Source organism: Cryptomeria japonica, chromosome 4, assembly GCF_030272615.1.
Source record: "Cryptomeria japonica chromosome 4, Sugi_1.0, whole genome shotgun sequence".
Lineage (NCBI taxonomy): Eukaryota > Viridiplantae > Streptophyta > Pinopsida > Cupressales > Cupressaceae > Cryptomeria > Cryptomeria japonica.
Genome location: NC_081408.1, coordinates 477247778 through 477267253, shown reverse-complemented (window position 1 = coordinate 477267253; position 19476 = coordinate 477247778). Strand labels below are relative to the sequence as shown.

The window sequence follows — 19476 nt, the reverse complement described above, 5'->3', positions numbered from 1 at the left end:
TTGCATGGGGATATTTTAAAGACTTTCAGAAGAAAATGCATGCAAGGGAAATGATACCGACAGAAGTTGTCAACCTGTATGAAAGCACAATTTGATTAATGGTTGATACAGATACTTGCATGATGGAGGCAGTTGTGCCCCAGACTACATGGGTTATGCCCATGGGATATGAAGTAGACAAATATCTTCTGATTGCATATGCTGATGATTTGCTTGCCCAACCGGTAGATACAACTGCAAAATGGTTTGGCACTTACAAGGAGAAATCCCTTCAAGTGCACTCTGAACTTCAAAGACCGATAATTGCAAAGAAAGTAAGAAAAGAAGTTGAAGCATTTGCAGAGAAAGTAGGATTCATAAAGGAAGCCATTGTTGAAGCAAGAGCAAAGCATGTTTCTCAATAGGTTGGAACATCAAGTGCACCAACTGATACTCCCACCAGTGTAAAGACAAGAGCTGAAAAGGAGAAGGTTGTAGAGAAAGAAAAACCAGCAGTTGTTAAGAAGGAGAAACCAGTAGAAATTAAGAAGTAGAAACTAGTAGAAACTAAGAAGGAGAAACCTTCGAAGATTCAGTTCCCGAGAAAAGGAAAGATTGTTGAACCACCTACTGCACCGATTAAAATTGCTAAAAGGAAAAAACAACAAGCACATAAACTGATAGACGCTGATGAAGAAGAGACTGAATCCGAAGGAGAGAAGAAATCCCTAAGGGCTAGTGGCAAAAGGTCAAAGGGTGTTGGTACTCCAACTGCGAAATCTCCAAAGAAACCGGTAATCAAGCATACACCTCTTGAAAATTTAATAAGAAGCATTAAAGAGTATGATATATTGACTGGTTTGAAGAAACTCTTTGATAAGTTTAGTAAAGATGAGCAAAGGGAAATAGAAGATGCAATTGTTTACATGATGAATAAATACAACAAGGCCCTAATTGAATTGCAAGGGCAAATTCCAAATTTATTGTATAATATAATTGATGCTAGATGGCAGGCAACCATGAAACACGATAGAGAATACATTGAATATTTTCTGAAAAACTTGCAACTTGCACCTTGAAGCTACTGAGGAAGAGCTAGATGAAATTCTTGCTAAGGCAAAGTCATCTTTTAGGTCGAAGAAAAGGTTGACAAGAATATTAATTGGTGAAATCCAATCAATCCATGAAGAGAATGAACAAATTTTGAAAAAGGTATTGGGTCTGATTCAGGATGAAGAGGAAGAAGTTGAACCGGAGAAGTTTGAGGCTAAAGATCTTTTGAAATGTGTTAAAATAACTGATTATAAGTCTGATGAAATTGTGTTGGATAATCAACCAGTGAACACACAAACTGAACCTAGGATTATCCCTGGTGATGATGATACCAGTAATAATGATGATGTTGGTGCTCCTAACAATGTAAATGTACAAGATATTGATGTTGAAATGTTTGAGCAACATGAACAGGAATAGGAACGGGGACAGGAAGAAAAGAAAGATGAGGAGCCACCGGTAGTTACTCAAACTGTCGATACACAGCCCCCACCGGTACAAGAAAATGAAAAGAAAAATGAAAATGCAAAGAAGAAGACTGAACCTAAAGTGACACCTTTGTCACTTGATTCTAATAAGAAAATTATAGATGATGATGATGATAATGCTATAGGTATCAGAGGTCCACTAGACATGGATAATTTGAGCTCAACTGAGTTGATGGAGATTGCAACTGCCATGCAATCCCGGACCAAATAGAAGAGGATGAAAGAACAACAGAAGGAGACATAGACAATAAGGAATGTTGTTGAGATTTTGTCATGTCTCCTACTAGAGACTGATTCTGATAATTTTTACTCCTATTGACAAGCTTGGACAACTTGTTTATGATGTCGGAGAACATATGAAATCTTTTGAGGATGCAACTTATGTTAGTGTTGAGAAGGATAGCAAGAAGAAAAGAACTGAGCAATTGATGACTAAAATTGATAAAGGGAAAGTTGCTCTTACTATCAATAAGGACTATTTGAAAGGACTTGAAACCGGAGGTAAAATACTTGCAACCATTTCCAAATTTTCATTGTGTTTGTACTGATTTGAGGAAGAAGAAGGAAGTTGAGCAAGAACTTGAAGTTCTTAGCGAGTCATTCAAGCCCCTTAATTACTCTGCTATTAAATATGGCAAAATGGTTGTAGAACTTCAGCATAAGCTGAAAGTTTATGAACATGAACAGGTTAAGAGGATCAAATCACTGTAGGAATTACAGACACAACTGATACCGAAGGTGGAAATCTTGCAGAGAGCCTATAAAGAATCTGAATCTATTCTTGCTACACAGGAGATAAGAACTCTAGATGCCATGGAGGATTTTGTTGGATAGATGGGGACACATGTGGAGATAACCGACACTATTTTGGAAACCTGGCATAATGATTTGACGCAGTTGAAATCACATTTTAATGATGTTTTTTCTAAGATTGCATTGTAAAAACATTTTGAACTCCTATATCTATATATGCTATGCAATTTTGATGCAAATTTTGATGTAAATGTATTTATCTTTCATGTATTTACTTCTTTGATTGGCATTGTTGTCAAAGGGGGAGTAATACTTGAAGAGTCGGTCAAAATTTTGTATGGAAAAGTAAAGGGAGAGTAGCAGTATAAGTCTTTTAATTTTTGTAATAGCACACAATTGCTAAGGGGGAGTATATGTCATGAAGTCAATTTTTGTTTTGCACACTTAGTTGACAAAAAAAAATTCGTAAGTGTTGCCATCAATTCCAAAGGGGGAGAATGTTGGCATTTGACTGAACAGGTAAAGACTGTTGTGATATGCAACAGGTAAATGATTGATTGGCAAATGTGATGAAGAGATTGAGATTCATGTTTGATGACTAAGTCTTGTGTTGTCATTGATGACAACAATATATTTGTGGTCATCTAAGTCTTGGAAGCCAACCGGTAAAGTATAATTGATAGAGATGACAATTTACCAGTGAACCGGTAAATAGGTTCTTAACAGGTAAACAAAGACAAAGTTGCATTCATGCAACATGCAACCGATACAGGGAATTGATGAAGAGTTGAATGATGCAGTTTTTCAAGAGTGCTAGAGACACGAATTTGGAGCTATGTTAATGACCACATTGGCAGATTCAATCGGACAAGTGAGATTTGATGTACAGAGTAGGTATTCTGATGAACACTTAACCGGTAGTGAGAAAGTCACTTAAATCGGTAAAACGACACAGATTTTGATTTGTTATGTCGATGGTCGACATAGGTTCGACGTGTAATATTATTTTGTCTAAATTCATTGAACCTAGGAAATTGTTCCAAGGTTGTAGTCAACTTAGTTGATGTCTATAAAATGTGTGATGAGTTATGAGATAGATATAAGATCGAAGGTGAATATTGAGATTGTGATTAGTGAAGCTCTGTATTGATGTTTTGAGGATCTGAAGCAGATCTTATCAGACACAGAGGTGTTACTTGAAGATCATTTGAACTGTTGTTATCCTAACAGTTACAACAATAAAATATTCTAACCGAGTAAGTCCTAACAGGGCTCACTTTGTAAATCCCTTAACTAGATAACTCTAGATCAGAGTGTTAAATCCTCTTGCGAGGTTGATCCTAGCAGGTAACTCTAGATCAAAGTGTTAAATCCTCTTGCGAGGTTGATCCTAGCAGGTCAAAGCTCCTAACAGGGCTTATCATTTAAATCCCTTAACCGAGTAAATCCTAGCCGGGTCTACTCCTAACAGGACATGTTTGTAAGACCTTAATCGGTTAAGATTTATATTCTACTGATAGTGAATCTTGTAGATATTAACTCCCACCATGGTTTTTCCCACGTATAAATTTCATGTTATGTAAAATTTGTTTTTATTGGGTATTAATCTCGTGTTATGTAGAATTTGTTTTTATTGGGCATTAGCTTATGTGGTGATATTCCTCTTATACTTGTTAAGTTTTAAGTTGTTCAGGTTGGTGATCAAATTCATATTGTTATTGCTTGCACTGATTCACCCCCCTCAATGCCTTATAAGTTTATCATAATATGTTTAAGGTTTTATTAAGTTTATCATAATATGTTTAAGGTTTTTGATAGAGTGCTAACATTTGTTCCCCTAATTTTCGCTTCTTTTAATATAAAAAAGATTAAGAGTATTTCAAAACATCCCACAACTCATTTGGATTTTAACCGAATTATTAATTTTAATATTAAATTTTTTTGAAGATAATTTAAAAATATTAGATGTTATTGTAAATAAATATTAAAATTATTATTTTTCTATTAATTTAGCTTAATCGAGAAATGTTCAAATGCTAGAATTGTTGAAGGAAACGTGACATTCTATTATGTGAAATTAAATTTTGTATGTATTAATTCTTGATGTACACATACAATTTTAATTTAAATACACCAATAATCAATACATATACAATTTTACAATTTTAATATAAATACAATCAATAAAATTTCAATTTTACAATTTTAATATAAATACAATCAGTAAATATTAAATTTCATATATTTTGATTGTTAGTGTATATCAAATATGATCTGCTGACCAATATATCAAGTGATATAAACCAAAAAAAATGCATATAAATTTTTATACCTCAAAAATCATATAGACTAATAATTCAACTTTATTCAATTGGAAGATGAATAAACAGACATATGAAGTTAATCTAAAAATATAAAATGAATAGTAATAAGATGATGCACAAGAACAAGACAAACTACAACAAACAATGATCTATACATATAGAATTTTAATATAGATACAATCAATATATATTAAATTTTAAATATTTTGATTGTTCATGTACATTAAACATGATCAACAGAAATTGTTCTTGATTGTTGATATACCAATATATCAACAGATATACAAAAAAAATAAAAAAATACACATGCAATAAGAACCCTAGAAAGAACAATTATATCAGTTGATATCAACTGTTATATCAATTGGTATAACAATTGATATATTGATTGCTTAACTTTGATATACCAATTGACATCTAACGCCAACAACCTTTAAAATTTTGGATAGGCAGGAAGTAATTATATATTCCTCCGTGCAAAGCAACCTTTCAAAATTTGAATTTTCGAACTTGCTGCCAATTTTGGCTTTCTATCCTTTGGCAGCTTTCATAGGAATGGAATTTCTGTGTTTTCTCAGGTTTTCTTCCCATACCACTGCAATGCAAGTTATATACCATGATTTACTAGTGCAGATATGGGGCTCCTCTTTCCTCTATCAATAGGAATTTTATTAGAAGACTAAAAATTACACTGCTACCAACATTGATTTCCTTGTATGTAACAGCCAAACTTATACAACAATAATCAAGAAATCTGTGATTACAGCTCAAAAATAACACCCTAATCAAGAATTCTGCCATTGCACCTCAAAAGGAACACCGTCAACAATTAAGAAAGGGGGCTTCACAACATGGATCAGTAAATGCCTCTTTAAAATATATAAACAATCTCCAAATGAAGATACTATCTTAAAAAATGAATAAAATCACATTTTATTTTTTAACGAGGGGTATTGCAATCTAGACCCATACAAACAGTCTGCCATGATTCAGAAGGAGAGAATTCCAAGCCCTGCATTTCTTTAAAACACAATCTCTTCATTTTCTTCTGGTCAGTTGAACTGCCTTAATTGAATTCTTTTTTCTGAAGCAAACTCTGTCTCATTTTCACATGGTTTGCATAAGGCGAAAGGCAAAGCTTTAGATGTTCTTTTTCAGTCTCACACTATCCTTGCTCTGACTTTCTTCTACTTGTCCTGTAAGCTATAATTTATTCCTGGATTTACTGTTTAAAGAACTGTTCCATTTATGCATAGAGGAAATTCACTACTGCCACATTATAAAAATCAAAACACAAATGATGCTGTTCTGAAAACTTCTACTTATCGGATTTAAAACAAAAGAGGCCCATAAACCTAAAAATTTGAAAACCCAAGATGAGTCACAAGATATTAAGTAATGGCTCAAACACTGTATAGATGTTATTACTTCACGGTTAAGAGCATTGTATTATTACATGTATACGAAACTCGAAGAAATACTTAAGTTTAGATGGACAAGAAAAATATTGACATCATGGAAGCTCCTCTGAAATTTATTTCAATCTCCAGCACAAACTTTTATTAACAGTACCCTTACCCACCCTGAGTCTAAATCCTAGGACCACAACTTGATTGCATACCTTTACTCTTGCTTCTGAGGATACTTTTGTGCAGTGCAAATGTCGAGAGATGTACCATACTTTTTGAGAAGTGCTTCAATGCCCCACCCATGACCATCATCGATATTTGGCATCCTAACTTCAACATAAGGAATAACAGGGGTCTTAGACTCTGGCATTGTCACACCAGCGAAAACTCTCAGCACATTTGCTGCATCAACATCCATACAGACATTAATTAATGGAACACCTCTGGGAGCAGGAGGAATTCCTGACAGTTTAAAAAACCCCAAGAGATGATTCTCCCCCATTTTCTTCCCTTCACCTTCATACGCTATAATGAGAGCATCAGACTGATTGTCATAACTAGTAGTGAAATATGCATCCTTGCTTGCTGGAATAGTGGCATTCCTGTGAACAATGGAGATAACATTAGTGCCATCAGCCCTAACACCCAGGCTCAAAGGAGTTGCTTGAATGGTTAGCAGCTCAAGGTTAGGATCACAAACTCCAGATGCAATTGCCCCTTCTAGAGCAGCACCACATACTGCTGCCTCCAGTGGTTTCAAACCCTCATATACAGCCTTGCTTTGACAGAGACTCAATAGCAGACTGCGAATTTTAGGAATGTGTGAGCAACCACCCACAAGTATAACATCTGCTATATTCTCCACATCTATCTGTGAATCATGTAAGCATTGGGCAATTAGGTTCTCACACTTCTGAAACACTTCATAATTGATTTTCTCAAAATCATTTCGTAGCAGAGTATTGGATATCTTCATCTCATTACTCAAGTCAATTTCTATAGAAGCACTATCATGGGAAGACAGTGTGTGGATGGCATTCTGAGTAGCGATTCGAAGCATGCCTACTATTCTAGCTGCCTCTCCACTTTTACTCACAGAAAGGGGATATATTTCTGGGGCAACATACCGCATAACATTCTGCAAAATGTCTTCACCACCAATGGCAGCCCCTGCAAGGGCTTTAATCTGTGAAACTCCCCCAGCTGTTGCAGCAACGGCAACATCGCAGAACCCAGCACCCATGTTAAAAATAACTGCAAGCTTCTCAGACACACTTCCTGAATTCCCCTGAGGCACCATCTGTTGGTGTTGAGCATACAAAAGAAGCGCTGCCGTGGGCTCTGGCATCATCCGAAGAACATGTAAGCCGGCCATGGCACAAGCTCTCTCAATACGAGTCTGCTGAAACCGACTGAAGGAAACAGGCATCGTCAACACAACATTTCGCACAGCTCGTCCCAGCTGGACCTCCGCCATGGCTCTCAACTCCACAAGAAGAATAGCCAGAACTTCTTCAGGAGTGGTAGAACGCCACACACCACCAGATAGTGCTGCAATAAATGGCCGAACACCGATTTCCAGTGTCTCTATCTTAAATGGCAAATTCTTACTATTATGCACAACAGGGTCCGTGTCCATCCTCCCAATTAACCTTTTCACATTGAAGATCGCACTTCCGGAGAGCAGTTCCAGAGGATGATGATACGGAATGTTGGAGCTTACACCGGTGGATGGAGTGTCTCCCTGGAACAGAACATAGGAAGGCATCATCCTCTCTCCTCCTGGATTTTGCAGAAGTTCCACCTTTGAATCCCTCCACACCGCCACACGGCACTCGCAGGTTCCCACATCAATTCCGATGGCCGTCTCCACAAAGGGAGTGCTGCCTTCCACATCATCACTCACCGCCTCACTGTCAGAAGCCACTGTGTAACCTATTTTTCCGTCGCTCATTTTGGCGCTTCAACTGTTTACCGAAAATCCCTCTTTGTATCCTCAAAGTTTTCTTGAACAAAGGTTTTGCAAATTGATTCAATATAAGCCCAACAGTAACTTCATTAATTCAACCAAAGCACAGGAAAATTAATTGAATTGTGCAAATAAACAAAATTTTCGCTATATTTTTTAACACTCTGCAAACTCTCAAGAAAACTAGTAAACAATAACCAAAACCTTGGGAATAAATCCGGCAGGTTCACTTATTGAAAAAAATAAAAATGAAATAAAATTGTTGAAACTTTGTCATGAATTTACCACCGACACAGAAGACTTCCCAGTCACAAAACACCCCATTCTCAAACAGAACTGTACAACAAGCCCAAAATTATGAAGACATAATCAATTCCCTAATAGCTATCTACACAATATTAAAAACCCAAGACACAGAGCAGCCTAGTACGCTTTCCACAAAGATATATAATACTTCGAAATTTTTAAAATCACTTGGAATTTTTACTGTCAATACACATGCAGACATCCCTCCATTTCGTCATCTATATTTTTTAATCCCAGCCCAAAAACAGAGTAGATTTTAAATAAGTAAGAATTTAAAACCAAAAAAAGGGGGAAGAAATAAGAGGTTAAGCAGACATTCATAGTTTGCACAGAATAATCGCTGTTCAATGGAAGATTTCCAGAAAAAATGAAAAGAGCTAACCAACGATCAGTACCCAGACATTTTTTAACCTTAAAGTAGAGAATGAAGTTGAAAAGAGATCTACCTGAAAACAGTATTAAGCTGCGGCCTTTGATGATTAAAGCTGATGCCAGAAAGACTCTGAAACATTTAAATAAGTAAGAAGCGGATAAATAAGATGGTTAGGAAAATGGAATAAATACATTATTTCCAGAGCTTTCTATTTAAGTCGAAGAGGATGCAGGGACACCGCCGTCTTTCAAGAACAATCCAGAATTTTTTGATACGTGTCAACGTCAAATGTCTCCATGTGTAATTTCAAAAGGCGTTAAATATGCTAGAAAGAGTAACGGAAGCGTTCATCTTATTATTACCAATTTATTAAGTCTTTGTGCGCATTTATTTTGTTGCGGTAATTTTTGTAATTGTAGCTTACTTTAATGTGAAGAAAAACTTATGAAGGCAAAAGCACACCCTACAAAATATTTAGGTTAATAAATCAAAAGTAAGTCAATCAAACTTTAAAATTCTTTACACATTCATGTTATTATACTTTATTTCTTACTATCATTGAAATTATTTCTCTCGTATAATTAAAAGTGAAGTATTGTAATACTATTGAAGTGAGCTAATTGGTAAAAAAATGTGCTTAAATAGAAATAAATCAATTAGGGTTATATATTTTAAAATTGGTAAAAAGGAGAGTTTGATTGATATTATGTTGTGGCAAAGGCTTATAGGATTGGTAATTTAAGTATATGGGATGTAATCATGGTAGTGATTCCCTCAAAGGCATTGCTAAGGCTTTTATGCCTATCATCATATAAGAATCAATAAGAACTCTAACACTTGAACCATTAATGCTTAAGAGAAGATATCTTTTTCAAACCAAATCCCCCTACATATCATAAGGAAAAGTTTTAGAAATAAGGTTCAAATCCAAATCCACAAAGGACTACACATCCACCCCCTATGACAAGGAAGACCAATTACTATACAAGAAATGAACTTAAAAAAGAAAGAGGCTCTTTTTTTTCCCTCCAAAGAAATATGGGGAACCCAACCATAGATGTTGAACAAGGGTCAATTATATTACATCAAGGTCATGTCAAATGATGATTCAAACTCTAAAGAATGAGAGCCTCAACTAGTTGTGGAATATTGTGAACATGAAGACAGGGAGAGTGGGGTCATAAATAGAGGAATTCTTGTAGCTCTTTTGGGAGTGTCTAAATGGGTATATGCATCAAGATAAACAAAAATTGGCCACTTCACCTTTTGGCCCTCTGTGGGACCATAACACATGCATGTTATAACACACTAGCATTATAATGTGCATGCACTATGGTTAGGTGTGACTGAGCCTTAGGCTCAATCATAACTAAGTCATGTTTGGCATAACATAAGTGCATTATAATGCACTCGCATTATGCCAAACATTACATAAAAACACAAAAACATGTTTCATTTGTTCATTCCCATGGTTTTGTGGGTTCAAATCCTCAATCCACATTCTCATTCATCCCAAGCTAGTTTTTCATCCCATCTTCAAGGATTCATCATCAAAATGTTGTCAAGACATTACATGGGTTGAAGAAGTAAGTATTTGTGGTTTTTTTATCAAACTTGGATTAAATATTTAGAGTCAATGAGGTTTTTTAATTGAAATTTGTTTATTTCTAGGACTTGATAATGAACCCCCAAATGTTGATATTCCACAATCGCATCCTCATGAAAACCCTACTAGACAACTATTGGCATTATGTTGTCATTGATGTCAACCGGTATGAGAGATGTATGTGCAACATTGTTAGGGAGGAGTACAAGTTGAGATATCTTTGATATCACCTTGTGTTGTAGAATACCGGTAAGGTAAGTAAGAGAATGTCATTCAGATGGATGACCATTGGAGTCACCTATACACAAGTTAGTGCCTGACTTGTGTGGATGAGATGGATAGGTTACCGGTACAGTGTATCACCAGTAAGGAAAGGATGTCAACTGGTAAGTGATGTGTTGACATGGAGAAGACAAATCAACCAAGTGAGTGGTTGTCAACTAGAAAGATTATGATAAGTGAACAAGCAAGATGAGCAAGGTGCTTGAGTTGTTGTTTGTGATGAAGAGGTAGAATGTTACCTAAATCACATCAACATAGGAAGAGAAGGATGAATAGGTCACCGATATGCTGTGAGATTGCAGAACAACAGGACTCCCAATGAATGAAGATGCAGTCACCATGTGATGAGATGACTGACAGTGAATGTGCCCACACTAGATCACATGTGCTTGTTTGAAGATGTGTTGCACAAACAGGGATGCCACATGAGTACATCGCAGATTGCAGATGACAAGGTGTCACTCCACCAGTATGTAGAGCTTTATCTCCTATTATGCATAATGTGCATTATAGTTCTGTGAGATAAGGAAGAAGAGGTAAAGGCAAGTATTTAAAGGCTCACACCGGATCTACCAGTGAAACAAAAGGAATGCCTTGAGTGCATGAAATCAAGGTTATGCACTAGACCGAAAGAGAAGGCATGTTGGGATGCTGGAACAGAAAAGGAAGAGTAAAGAATTAATGAGTTTGTCATCTTGACAAACCGACAAAGATGTTGTTCGGTCTGTTGATGAAGAAGGAAAAGTGGAGCAGCTGAAAATAGAGAATGAAACTGGCATGCAGATGGCTTAGATGGAATCCACTGAAGGTTGATGACAAGATGTCATCAGGATGGCTACTGGTAAGCATGAGAACCGGTAAAGAAGTGAAGAGGCTAATAGTTTTGACTCTACCTGATGAGAATGAGCATGCTTTGATAGATATGTCTGGTGACCGGATAAGATGTTCCACCAACAGTTTAGCAAAGTGCAGACATGAGAAGTTAACCAGTAAAGTGTGAGATACTGACAGGGTTAATAAACCGGCAGAAGAAGAACCGGTTGAGTGTTTGGTCAGTGATCCTATCTGAATTGACACACCGATCCAAGCTAGCAGTTAGTCGACATGGATGCCACATAGTGTCAAGGTGGCGGATTTGCATGCAGCAGTAGATGGAGTGTGCACCGATGAGGTAGTTGCAGAGTTGGTCGACATTAATGGTAGATCCCATAAATCATGGGATGTGTTGCAGAGCTATTGCAAAGGTTTGCGGCTCGAGGTCTAGAGGACAACAAAGAGCCAGCTCAGAGTGATTGAAGAGATCGAGGCAGATGAAGGAAACTGCAAGACCAATCCTTGTGTTTGACCAAGAGATCAGTCGGCAAGGTAAAAAGAAGATTGCCAAAGATAGAAGGCATGATCAAGAAGGCACGTTAATGGCAGTGATGAGCATACAATTGTCTGGGCGATCAGATCGGACAAGATCTGATTGGATTTAGTTTGCCTCAAGGTTAATGAGGAAACCCTAACTGCCCATGTTTTTGAATTGGTTTTTGGCGGGAAAACTAGGTTATAAATAAGGAAGCCAAAATCATTGAAGAAGGTTGTTGAATAGAAGAAGATGGTGCTGTTGCAAAGAGATTAAGTGTTACTTCTACATGTGAGAGAAAAACTGTCAAGTACTCAATGAGTATCAGAGTTGAGACTGACTATGAGGGAGAACCAGGTTGAAGTGTTAAGGTTAGTGCAGGATCATGGGGGCCAAAAAGTGGCGATGTGAAAAAAATAGCCTTTTTAACTTGCCTAAAAACACGAAAATCCGTGTTGACTTTTTGCTTGGCCTAGGTGTCAGTACACCTTGGCATGGTAATTACCTAAGCAAATCAGATATCGGATAAAAGCGGATATCCGATTTTTATTTGTAATTTTGAATTAAAAAATAAATTATATAATATATAATGTAATATAATGTAATATTATATATTACATATTATATAATATATAATATATTATTATATTATATTATATTATATTATATAATATGTATTATATAATACATAATATAATATAATAATATATTATATTATATTATATTATATTATATTATATTATATTATATTATATTATATTATATAATAATATATTACATTATATAATAATATATTATATTATATAATAATATAATATATTATTATAATATATTATATAATACGTATTATATAATATATTGTATATATTATATATTAATATAATATATAGAATTATATTTTATAATATAATATAAAACGTATATAATATTTTATTATACAATATATTATTATATTATATAATATAATGTTATTTTAAAATAATTTAAGTATAAAAATCGGATATCCGATTTTCTGAGACAATATATTTGGACTGTGACAGCCCGTGAGTTATTTTTAACCCATGGGTTGTGCGATTTTTGGAAAACTGATATCCGATTGCATCCGATATCTAGTTTTTCGCCCAAAAATTGCTAAAAAATACATTGAAAGGTAAGATTTTTATTGTTTTCAATCATTTTCATTCAATTTTTGTATTTTTTTTAATGTTTATTTGTTTTTTCATTGAAAATATGGTTTTTTTCATGAAAACTAGATTTTTTAAAATCAAATATAAAATTGTTTAAATTTGTTAACTAAATTCAATTGTTTACATTCAATTAGGTTAAAAATGGGGGATAACAGTGAAAACATTGATCAACCACAACTGCAACAACCAAACCCTCCTTTGCCAAACCCCCCCTCAATTCAGGATTTAATTGCACAAAATTTGAATGAATTGAGGGGGATTGCAAATGTATATCATAGGATCCCTCATCTAAACCCAATGTTTGATCCTCTCACGTCGATCATAAAGAGTATGAAAACCATGATTGAGAAGCACAATGTCGCCCTTTTGTGGTGAGATTCTATGAGGGAACAATATGTGGATGGCTTGTCATATAAGGAGATCAATGATCTCGAGATATCCAAAGATGCTATCGCCTCATTGTTTGTGAATCCCCACACTGGTCAACCCGTAGACCCCCAAAAAACAAAACTTTCTATTAAATGGTGCACAAATGATGGTATTGTGAAAAACTTTTGGGATCGTTGGTGGATGGTTTTCGACAAACCACCCAACAACAATCTTGATGTCCCCTTCTACTTCATAAAAAAATTGTATGCTGAGTTTGTTTTAGGCAAACATGTGAACTACTTTGACATCCAACCTTTCCAGGGTGTGGGTTTAGGTATGCCCCAAAATAGACCTGGGGCAGTCAGAGTAGTCCAAGGCCCATATGTCCCCCCTCCTCTTGTTGATCCCCCACCTCCAGTGCAGCATCCAGATATCATTTATGAGGCGGCTTCACAAACCATATCAGCTATTCACTCTTTGAGTACCCTTTTGGTTTCTCAGGCTGGGTCAATAGCTCAACCTACTTTTGATGGTAGTGGTGCATCCAATGGCGCTGACACGTCATCCTCGGCTCCACATATTTGTGTGCCCCATGGTTGTGTCATGTGTGGGCACGTATGGTTGGGTCCAGTTGGACAACCTATTGATCCTCCTGCGGATAGTGCAGATTATGAGATGCACGAGATGCACGATGCGCCAGATGTTATGACACAGACTGGAGGATACCCTAGGGAGTCCTCGTATGCTAGAGGCAAGGAGGCACCATCATCATACATTGATGATGTAGTGGTAAGATTTGTATTTTCACAGTTCATGCTATATTTTAAATGAATATTTATAATCTAGATAATATTAAGTACTAATTTTTATTTACATGGTCTATTTAACAGTTGATGACGGAGGAGGAGTTGACACAAATTCAGGAGGGCACCTTGTCGGCCATTTCTTTTGGCCTTGATAGCTTGATGATACATATATTATTGCACCTAGTCATTTGTATTTTATTGTACATACATGCTCATCATTTATATTGGTATTAATTAGATTATGTAGTAACTTGCATGCATATCTTATTTTACTCTTGTAGGGCACAAGAAGCACGAGTGCGGGGCAGTGTGATTTAGGATCTAGTAGTGTAGTTGGAGACAAGGGAAAGGTAATTGAATGCAAATATTATTGAATGAGTAGTTTAAATAACTTATAGTGATTATACACGTCTAGACATAGATTGACAGTTTCATACACTTGTGTATATGTACAGAGAATTCTTGGCTTCACATCCTTGTTGACTACACCCAGTATACCTAAAGATGAAGAAGAAGAAGAGATGCCTTGAGTACATGAGTTTATTTTATTTTGTGTTTAGTAGATATAATTTGTTATTATCAATGACAATTATATGCTAACTTGTATCAATGTCATGTTTGTGAACATATGTAGGTTGTGTATGAAAATATTGAAAACATACCTCCTCTACCGAAGACATACATCAAGAGTCCTACAAAGCCGAAGAGAAAATGTGGAGATGAGGTAAACATGAATAGTTCAATTATAGTTCATTTTTATGTTAACTTTTTGAATGTGAATTATATAATATAACTAATATTAATTGTGGTTTGTTTTCTCTTGTGCAGGATCCTTTAGAGCTGAGCAGTGTGGTGAAGAGGATCGATTTTGATGATCCATCAACAACTTAGGATGTTATAGATAGTTTTGAGATGCTTGCATGTCTAGTTGGCATGTATATTTTGTATATGGACATAAATTCACGTATATAGACATACATTTTGTTTGAGCTAGCATTTATGCCATATTTGTATATGGACATACATTTGTAATCATTTGACATTTTTATATATACAGAAGTTGATATTCGATCATATAAATTGTTGCTCATCTGTGCATGGTGTTATCATGGAAATCTTTAATCTTCATTCCAATAATTAACAATGGTTAATAATGGTCATTTAATAAACAATACAATTCATTTCATTTCATCATAAGTGTTGTTTGTATAATGAACAATACAATTAATTTAATGAACAATACAATACAATTCATTTGATGAAAAATACAATTCATGAACAATACAATTCATTTAATGAACAATAATTGATACAATTCATTATTACCCTATGCATGCTCCTATTTTTCCCCCCCACTCGGTCGAACGCTCGGGGTCATACCCTACCGGCATCGTCCCTTGAGCACCCTAAGTGCTAAAAATTGTCAAACTTTGACGGGCCCCAACTCAGAATTTGTGGCACCTGCGAATGATCCGTTTGAACTTACGGGGCCATGAGAGGGGTCCCTACAAAATCCTATCGCGGTTTTTCAATTTTCCCTACGATTTTATTAGGGCAACATTTTTTCTGTTGGCGAAAAAATCGTCAATCTCATTCATTTGAATGTTGTTGCGTGGCCAATTTCTCATTTTGCTCGTCGTGATAACGAACCGCCAGCTCCGACATGTCCAGTTAGGCATTATTACCCTATGCATGCTCCTATTTTCCCCCCCCACTCGATCAAACACTCGGGGTCATACCCTACAGGCGTCGTCCCTTGAGCACCCTAAGTGCTTAAAATTGTCAAACTTTGATGGGACCTAACCTGGAATCCATGGCACCTGCTAATGATCCGTTTGAACCTACGAGGCCATGAGAGGGGTCCCTACAAAAGCCTATCTTGGTTTTTCAATTTTCCCTACGGTTTTATTAGGGTAGCATTTTTTCGGTTGGCAAAAAAATCGTCAGTCTCATTCAATCGAATGTTGTCACGTGGCCAATTTATCGTTCTGCTCGTCGTGATAACGAACCGTTGGCTCTGACATGTCTAGTTAGGCATTATCACCCTATGCATGCTCCTATTTCCCCCCCCCCACTCAGTTGAGTGCTCGAGGTCATACCCTATCAGCGTCGTCCCTTGAGCACCCTAAGTACTAAAATTTGTCAAACTTTAATGGGACCTAACTCGGAATCCGTGGCACCTGCGAATGATCTATTTGAACCTACGGGGCCCTGAGAGGGGTCCCTACAAAATCCTATCTCAGTTTTTCAATTTTGTCTATGGTTTTATTAGGGAAGCATTTTTTTAGTTGGCAAAAAAATCGCCAATCTCATTCAATCGAATGTTGTCGCGTGGCCAATTTCTCGTTCTTCTCGTCGTGATAACGAACCGTTGGCTCCGACATGTCTAGTTAGAATTATTATCCTATGCATGCTCCTATTTTTCCCCCCAACTCAGTCGAACGCTCGAAGTCATACCCTACTGGCATCATCCCTTGAGCACCCTAAGTGCTAAAAATTGTCAAACTTTGACAGGACCTAACTCAGAATCCATGGCACCTGCGAACAATTCATTTGAACCTACGGGGCCACGAGAGGGGTACCTACAAACTCTTATCTCGGTTTTTCAATTTTCCCTACGGTTTTATTAGGGCATCATTTTTTTGGTTGGCAAAAAAATCGTTAGTCTCATTCAATCGAATGTTGTCGCGTGGCCAATTTCTCATTCTGCTCGTCGTGATAATGAACCGTTGGCTCCGACATGTCTAGTTAGGTATTATTACCCTATGCATGCTCCTATTTTTCCCCCCCACTTGGTCGAACGCTCGGGGTCATACCCTACCAGCATCGTCCCTTGAGCACCCTAAGTGCTAAAAAATGTCAAACTTTGACGGGCCCTAACTCAGAATCTATGGCACTTGTGAACAATCTGTTTGAACCTACGAGGCCATGAGAGGGGTCCCTACAAAAGCCTATCTCAGTTTTTCAATTTTCCCTATGGTTTATTAGGACAACATTTTTTTGATTGGCAAAAAAATCGTTAGTCTCATTCAATTGAATGTTGTCGCGTGGCCAATTTCTCGTTTTGCTCATCGTGATAATGAACCATCAGCTCTGACATGTCCAATTAAGAATTATTACCCTATACATGCTCCTATTTCCCCCCTCCCACTCAGTCGAACGCTTGGGTTCATACCCTACCAACGTCGTCCCTTGAGCACCCTAAGTGCTAAAAATTGTCAAACTTTGACGGGCCCTAACTCGAAATTCGTGGCACCTGAAAACAATCCATTTGAAGCAACAGGGCCATGAGAGGGGTCCCTACAAAATCCTATCTCAAATTTTCAATTTTCCCTACGGTTTTATTAGAGTAGCATTTTTTTGATTGGCGAAAAAATTGTCAGTCTCATTCAATCGAATGTTGTTGCGTGGCCAATTTCTCGTTCTGCTTGTCGTGATAACGAACCGTTAGCTCCAAAATGTCCAATTAGGCATTATTACCCTATGCATGCCCCTATTTTTCCTCCCCACTTGGTCGAACGCTCAGGGTCATACCCTACCGACGTCGTCCCTTGAGCACCCAAGTGCTAAAAATTGTCAAACTTTGACGGGACCTAACTCGGAATCTATGGCACCTGTGAACGATGCGTTTGAACCTACGGGGCCACGAGAGGGGTCCCTACAAAATTCTATCTCATTTTTTTCAAGTTTCCCTATGGTTTTATTAGGGTAGCATTTTTTCGGTTGGCAAAAAAATCGTCAGTCTCATTCAATCGAATGTTGTCGCATGGCCAATTTCTTGTTCTTCTCATCGTGGTAACAAACTGTTGGCTCTGACATGTCCAGTTAGGCATTATTACCCTATTCATGCTCCTATTTTGCCCCCCCACTTGTTCTAACGCTCAAGGTCATACCCTATCGGCGTTGTCCCTTGAGTACCCTAAGTGTTTAAAATTGTCAAACTTTGATGGGACCTAACTCGGAATCCGTGGCACCTATGAACTATCCTTTTGAACCTAGGAGGCCACGAGAGGGATCCCTACAAAAGCCTATCTCGAAATCTATGGCCCTAACTTGTTCAATGAAAAATATAGATAAACAAGCATTACACTATAGACACATAATGATCATCAATATTTTCATGTATTGTATACACATAATTACCATTACACTTGCATGTGACATCCATGAAGGGATATGCAAACATGATTTTTTTTCATTAGCAATACAACTACACCAATGTACTCCAGAGATTACTTTAGTGGCAAATATTCGCCAATAGCAAATTTTTCACATCGGCCATGTCGAAAATGGCGAATATTTTGTACCGACTGGAGGGGGCATGTCGCCAAAACATTATCAATTTCTGTCAAAGTCACGGCCCGATCGTCATATGTTTTATGCAATTAAATGTTTCTATGCGATGATTTCGCCAATACAATATATGGTGGACACATGGTAAATTTAATTGTTTCACCTACACTCTCCGAGGTTGCCTTAATAGATGACCTTAATTTTCCTATAGGCATGTGAAGATTTGTTAGCTGGGGGGACCCAATTCGCCCAACATCTTGCCAACGTGTGTCTCCATTCACCCTAACTTTCGCCAACTATATTGTATTCGCCTATTATTTGGATGACCTATAATCATCTCAAAAATTACATAAGTCGTATTTGGACGACCTATAATCGCCTAAAAAATTACATAAGTCGTGTTATAGTTATGCAGGATTCGCCAAATATTTTTATACCATATAAAATTCTAGTAGAATTTGCCATATAAGGATTGGTATAAAATTTAAATACATGCAAAGATCAGATATATCTCAACACAATCTGGTGGGTTCTAGGCTCTAAATTCTGATCAATAGCAAAGTTTCAGACCAAGAAAAATCATTGTTGTTGACTGCATTGGTGACTGCTAGTGACCTAAAGCCTAAAGGTGAGAGATCATATTTTTGAAGTGGTATATTATACATTATAGTCTATTATTGCTTCTTCAACAAATTGATATTATTTTGGTAGCCTTTATTTCGTTGGAGATGTCAAACAGGAAGAGGGGTAGGAAACCTAAATGTGGGGAAGGCCAGGAGAGGAGAACAAAAAGCAGAACATTGTCTTCGTACTTTGGCATTGGAAAAGATTGTGGTGATAATACCATTGATGATAATGCACGGAAGGGGAAAAGAAAAGCCATATCAAAAAAGGGTGAACCACAATCAAAAAAGGATTAGGAGTGGGATAT

General features: G+C 36.7%; 1 protein-coding gene across 2 annotated transcripts; it reads right to left on the bottom strand.

Moving 5' to 3' along the window:
- Positions 1 to 5988: 5988 nt before the first annotated feature.
- LOC131062545 (heat shock 70 kDa protein 8) lies at positions 5989 to 8976 on the bottom strand. 2 transcript variants are annotated; one of them, XM_057996239.2, is made up of 2 exons: positions 8728 to 8976; positions 5989 to 8012 (listed from the first exon to the last, which is right to left on the bottom strand). In XM_057996239.2, exon 2 carries the CDS (start codon positions 7958 to 7960, stop codon positions 6221 to 6223), a length of 1740 nt encoding a protein of 579 aa, XP_057852222.2. In that variant the 5' UTR covers positions 7961 to 8012; positions 8728 to 8976; the 3' UTR covers positions 5989 to 6220. The 2 variants fall into 2 exon arrangements, with proteins under 2 accessions (XP_057852222.2, XP_057852223.2); XM_057996240.2 differs by having other exon boundaries at positions 5989 to 8059; positions 8728 to 8876.
- Between the last annotated feature and the right edge of the window lie 10500 nt (positions 8977 to 19476).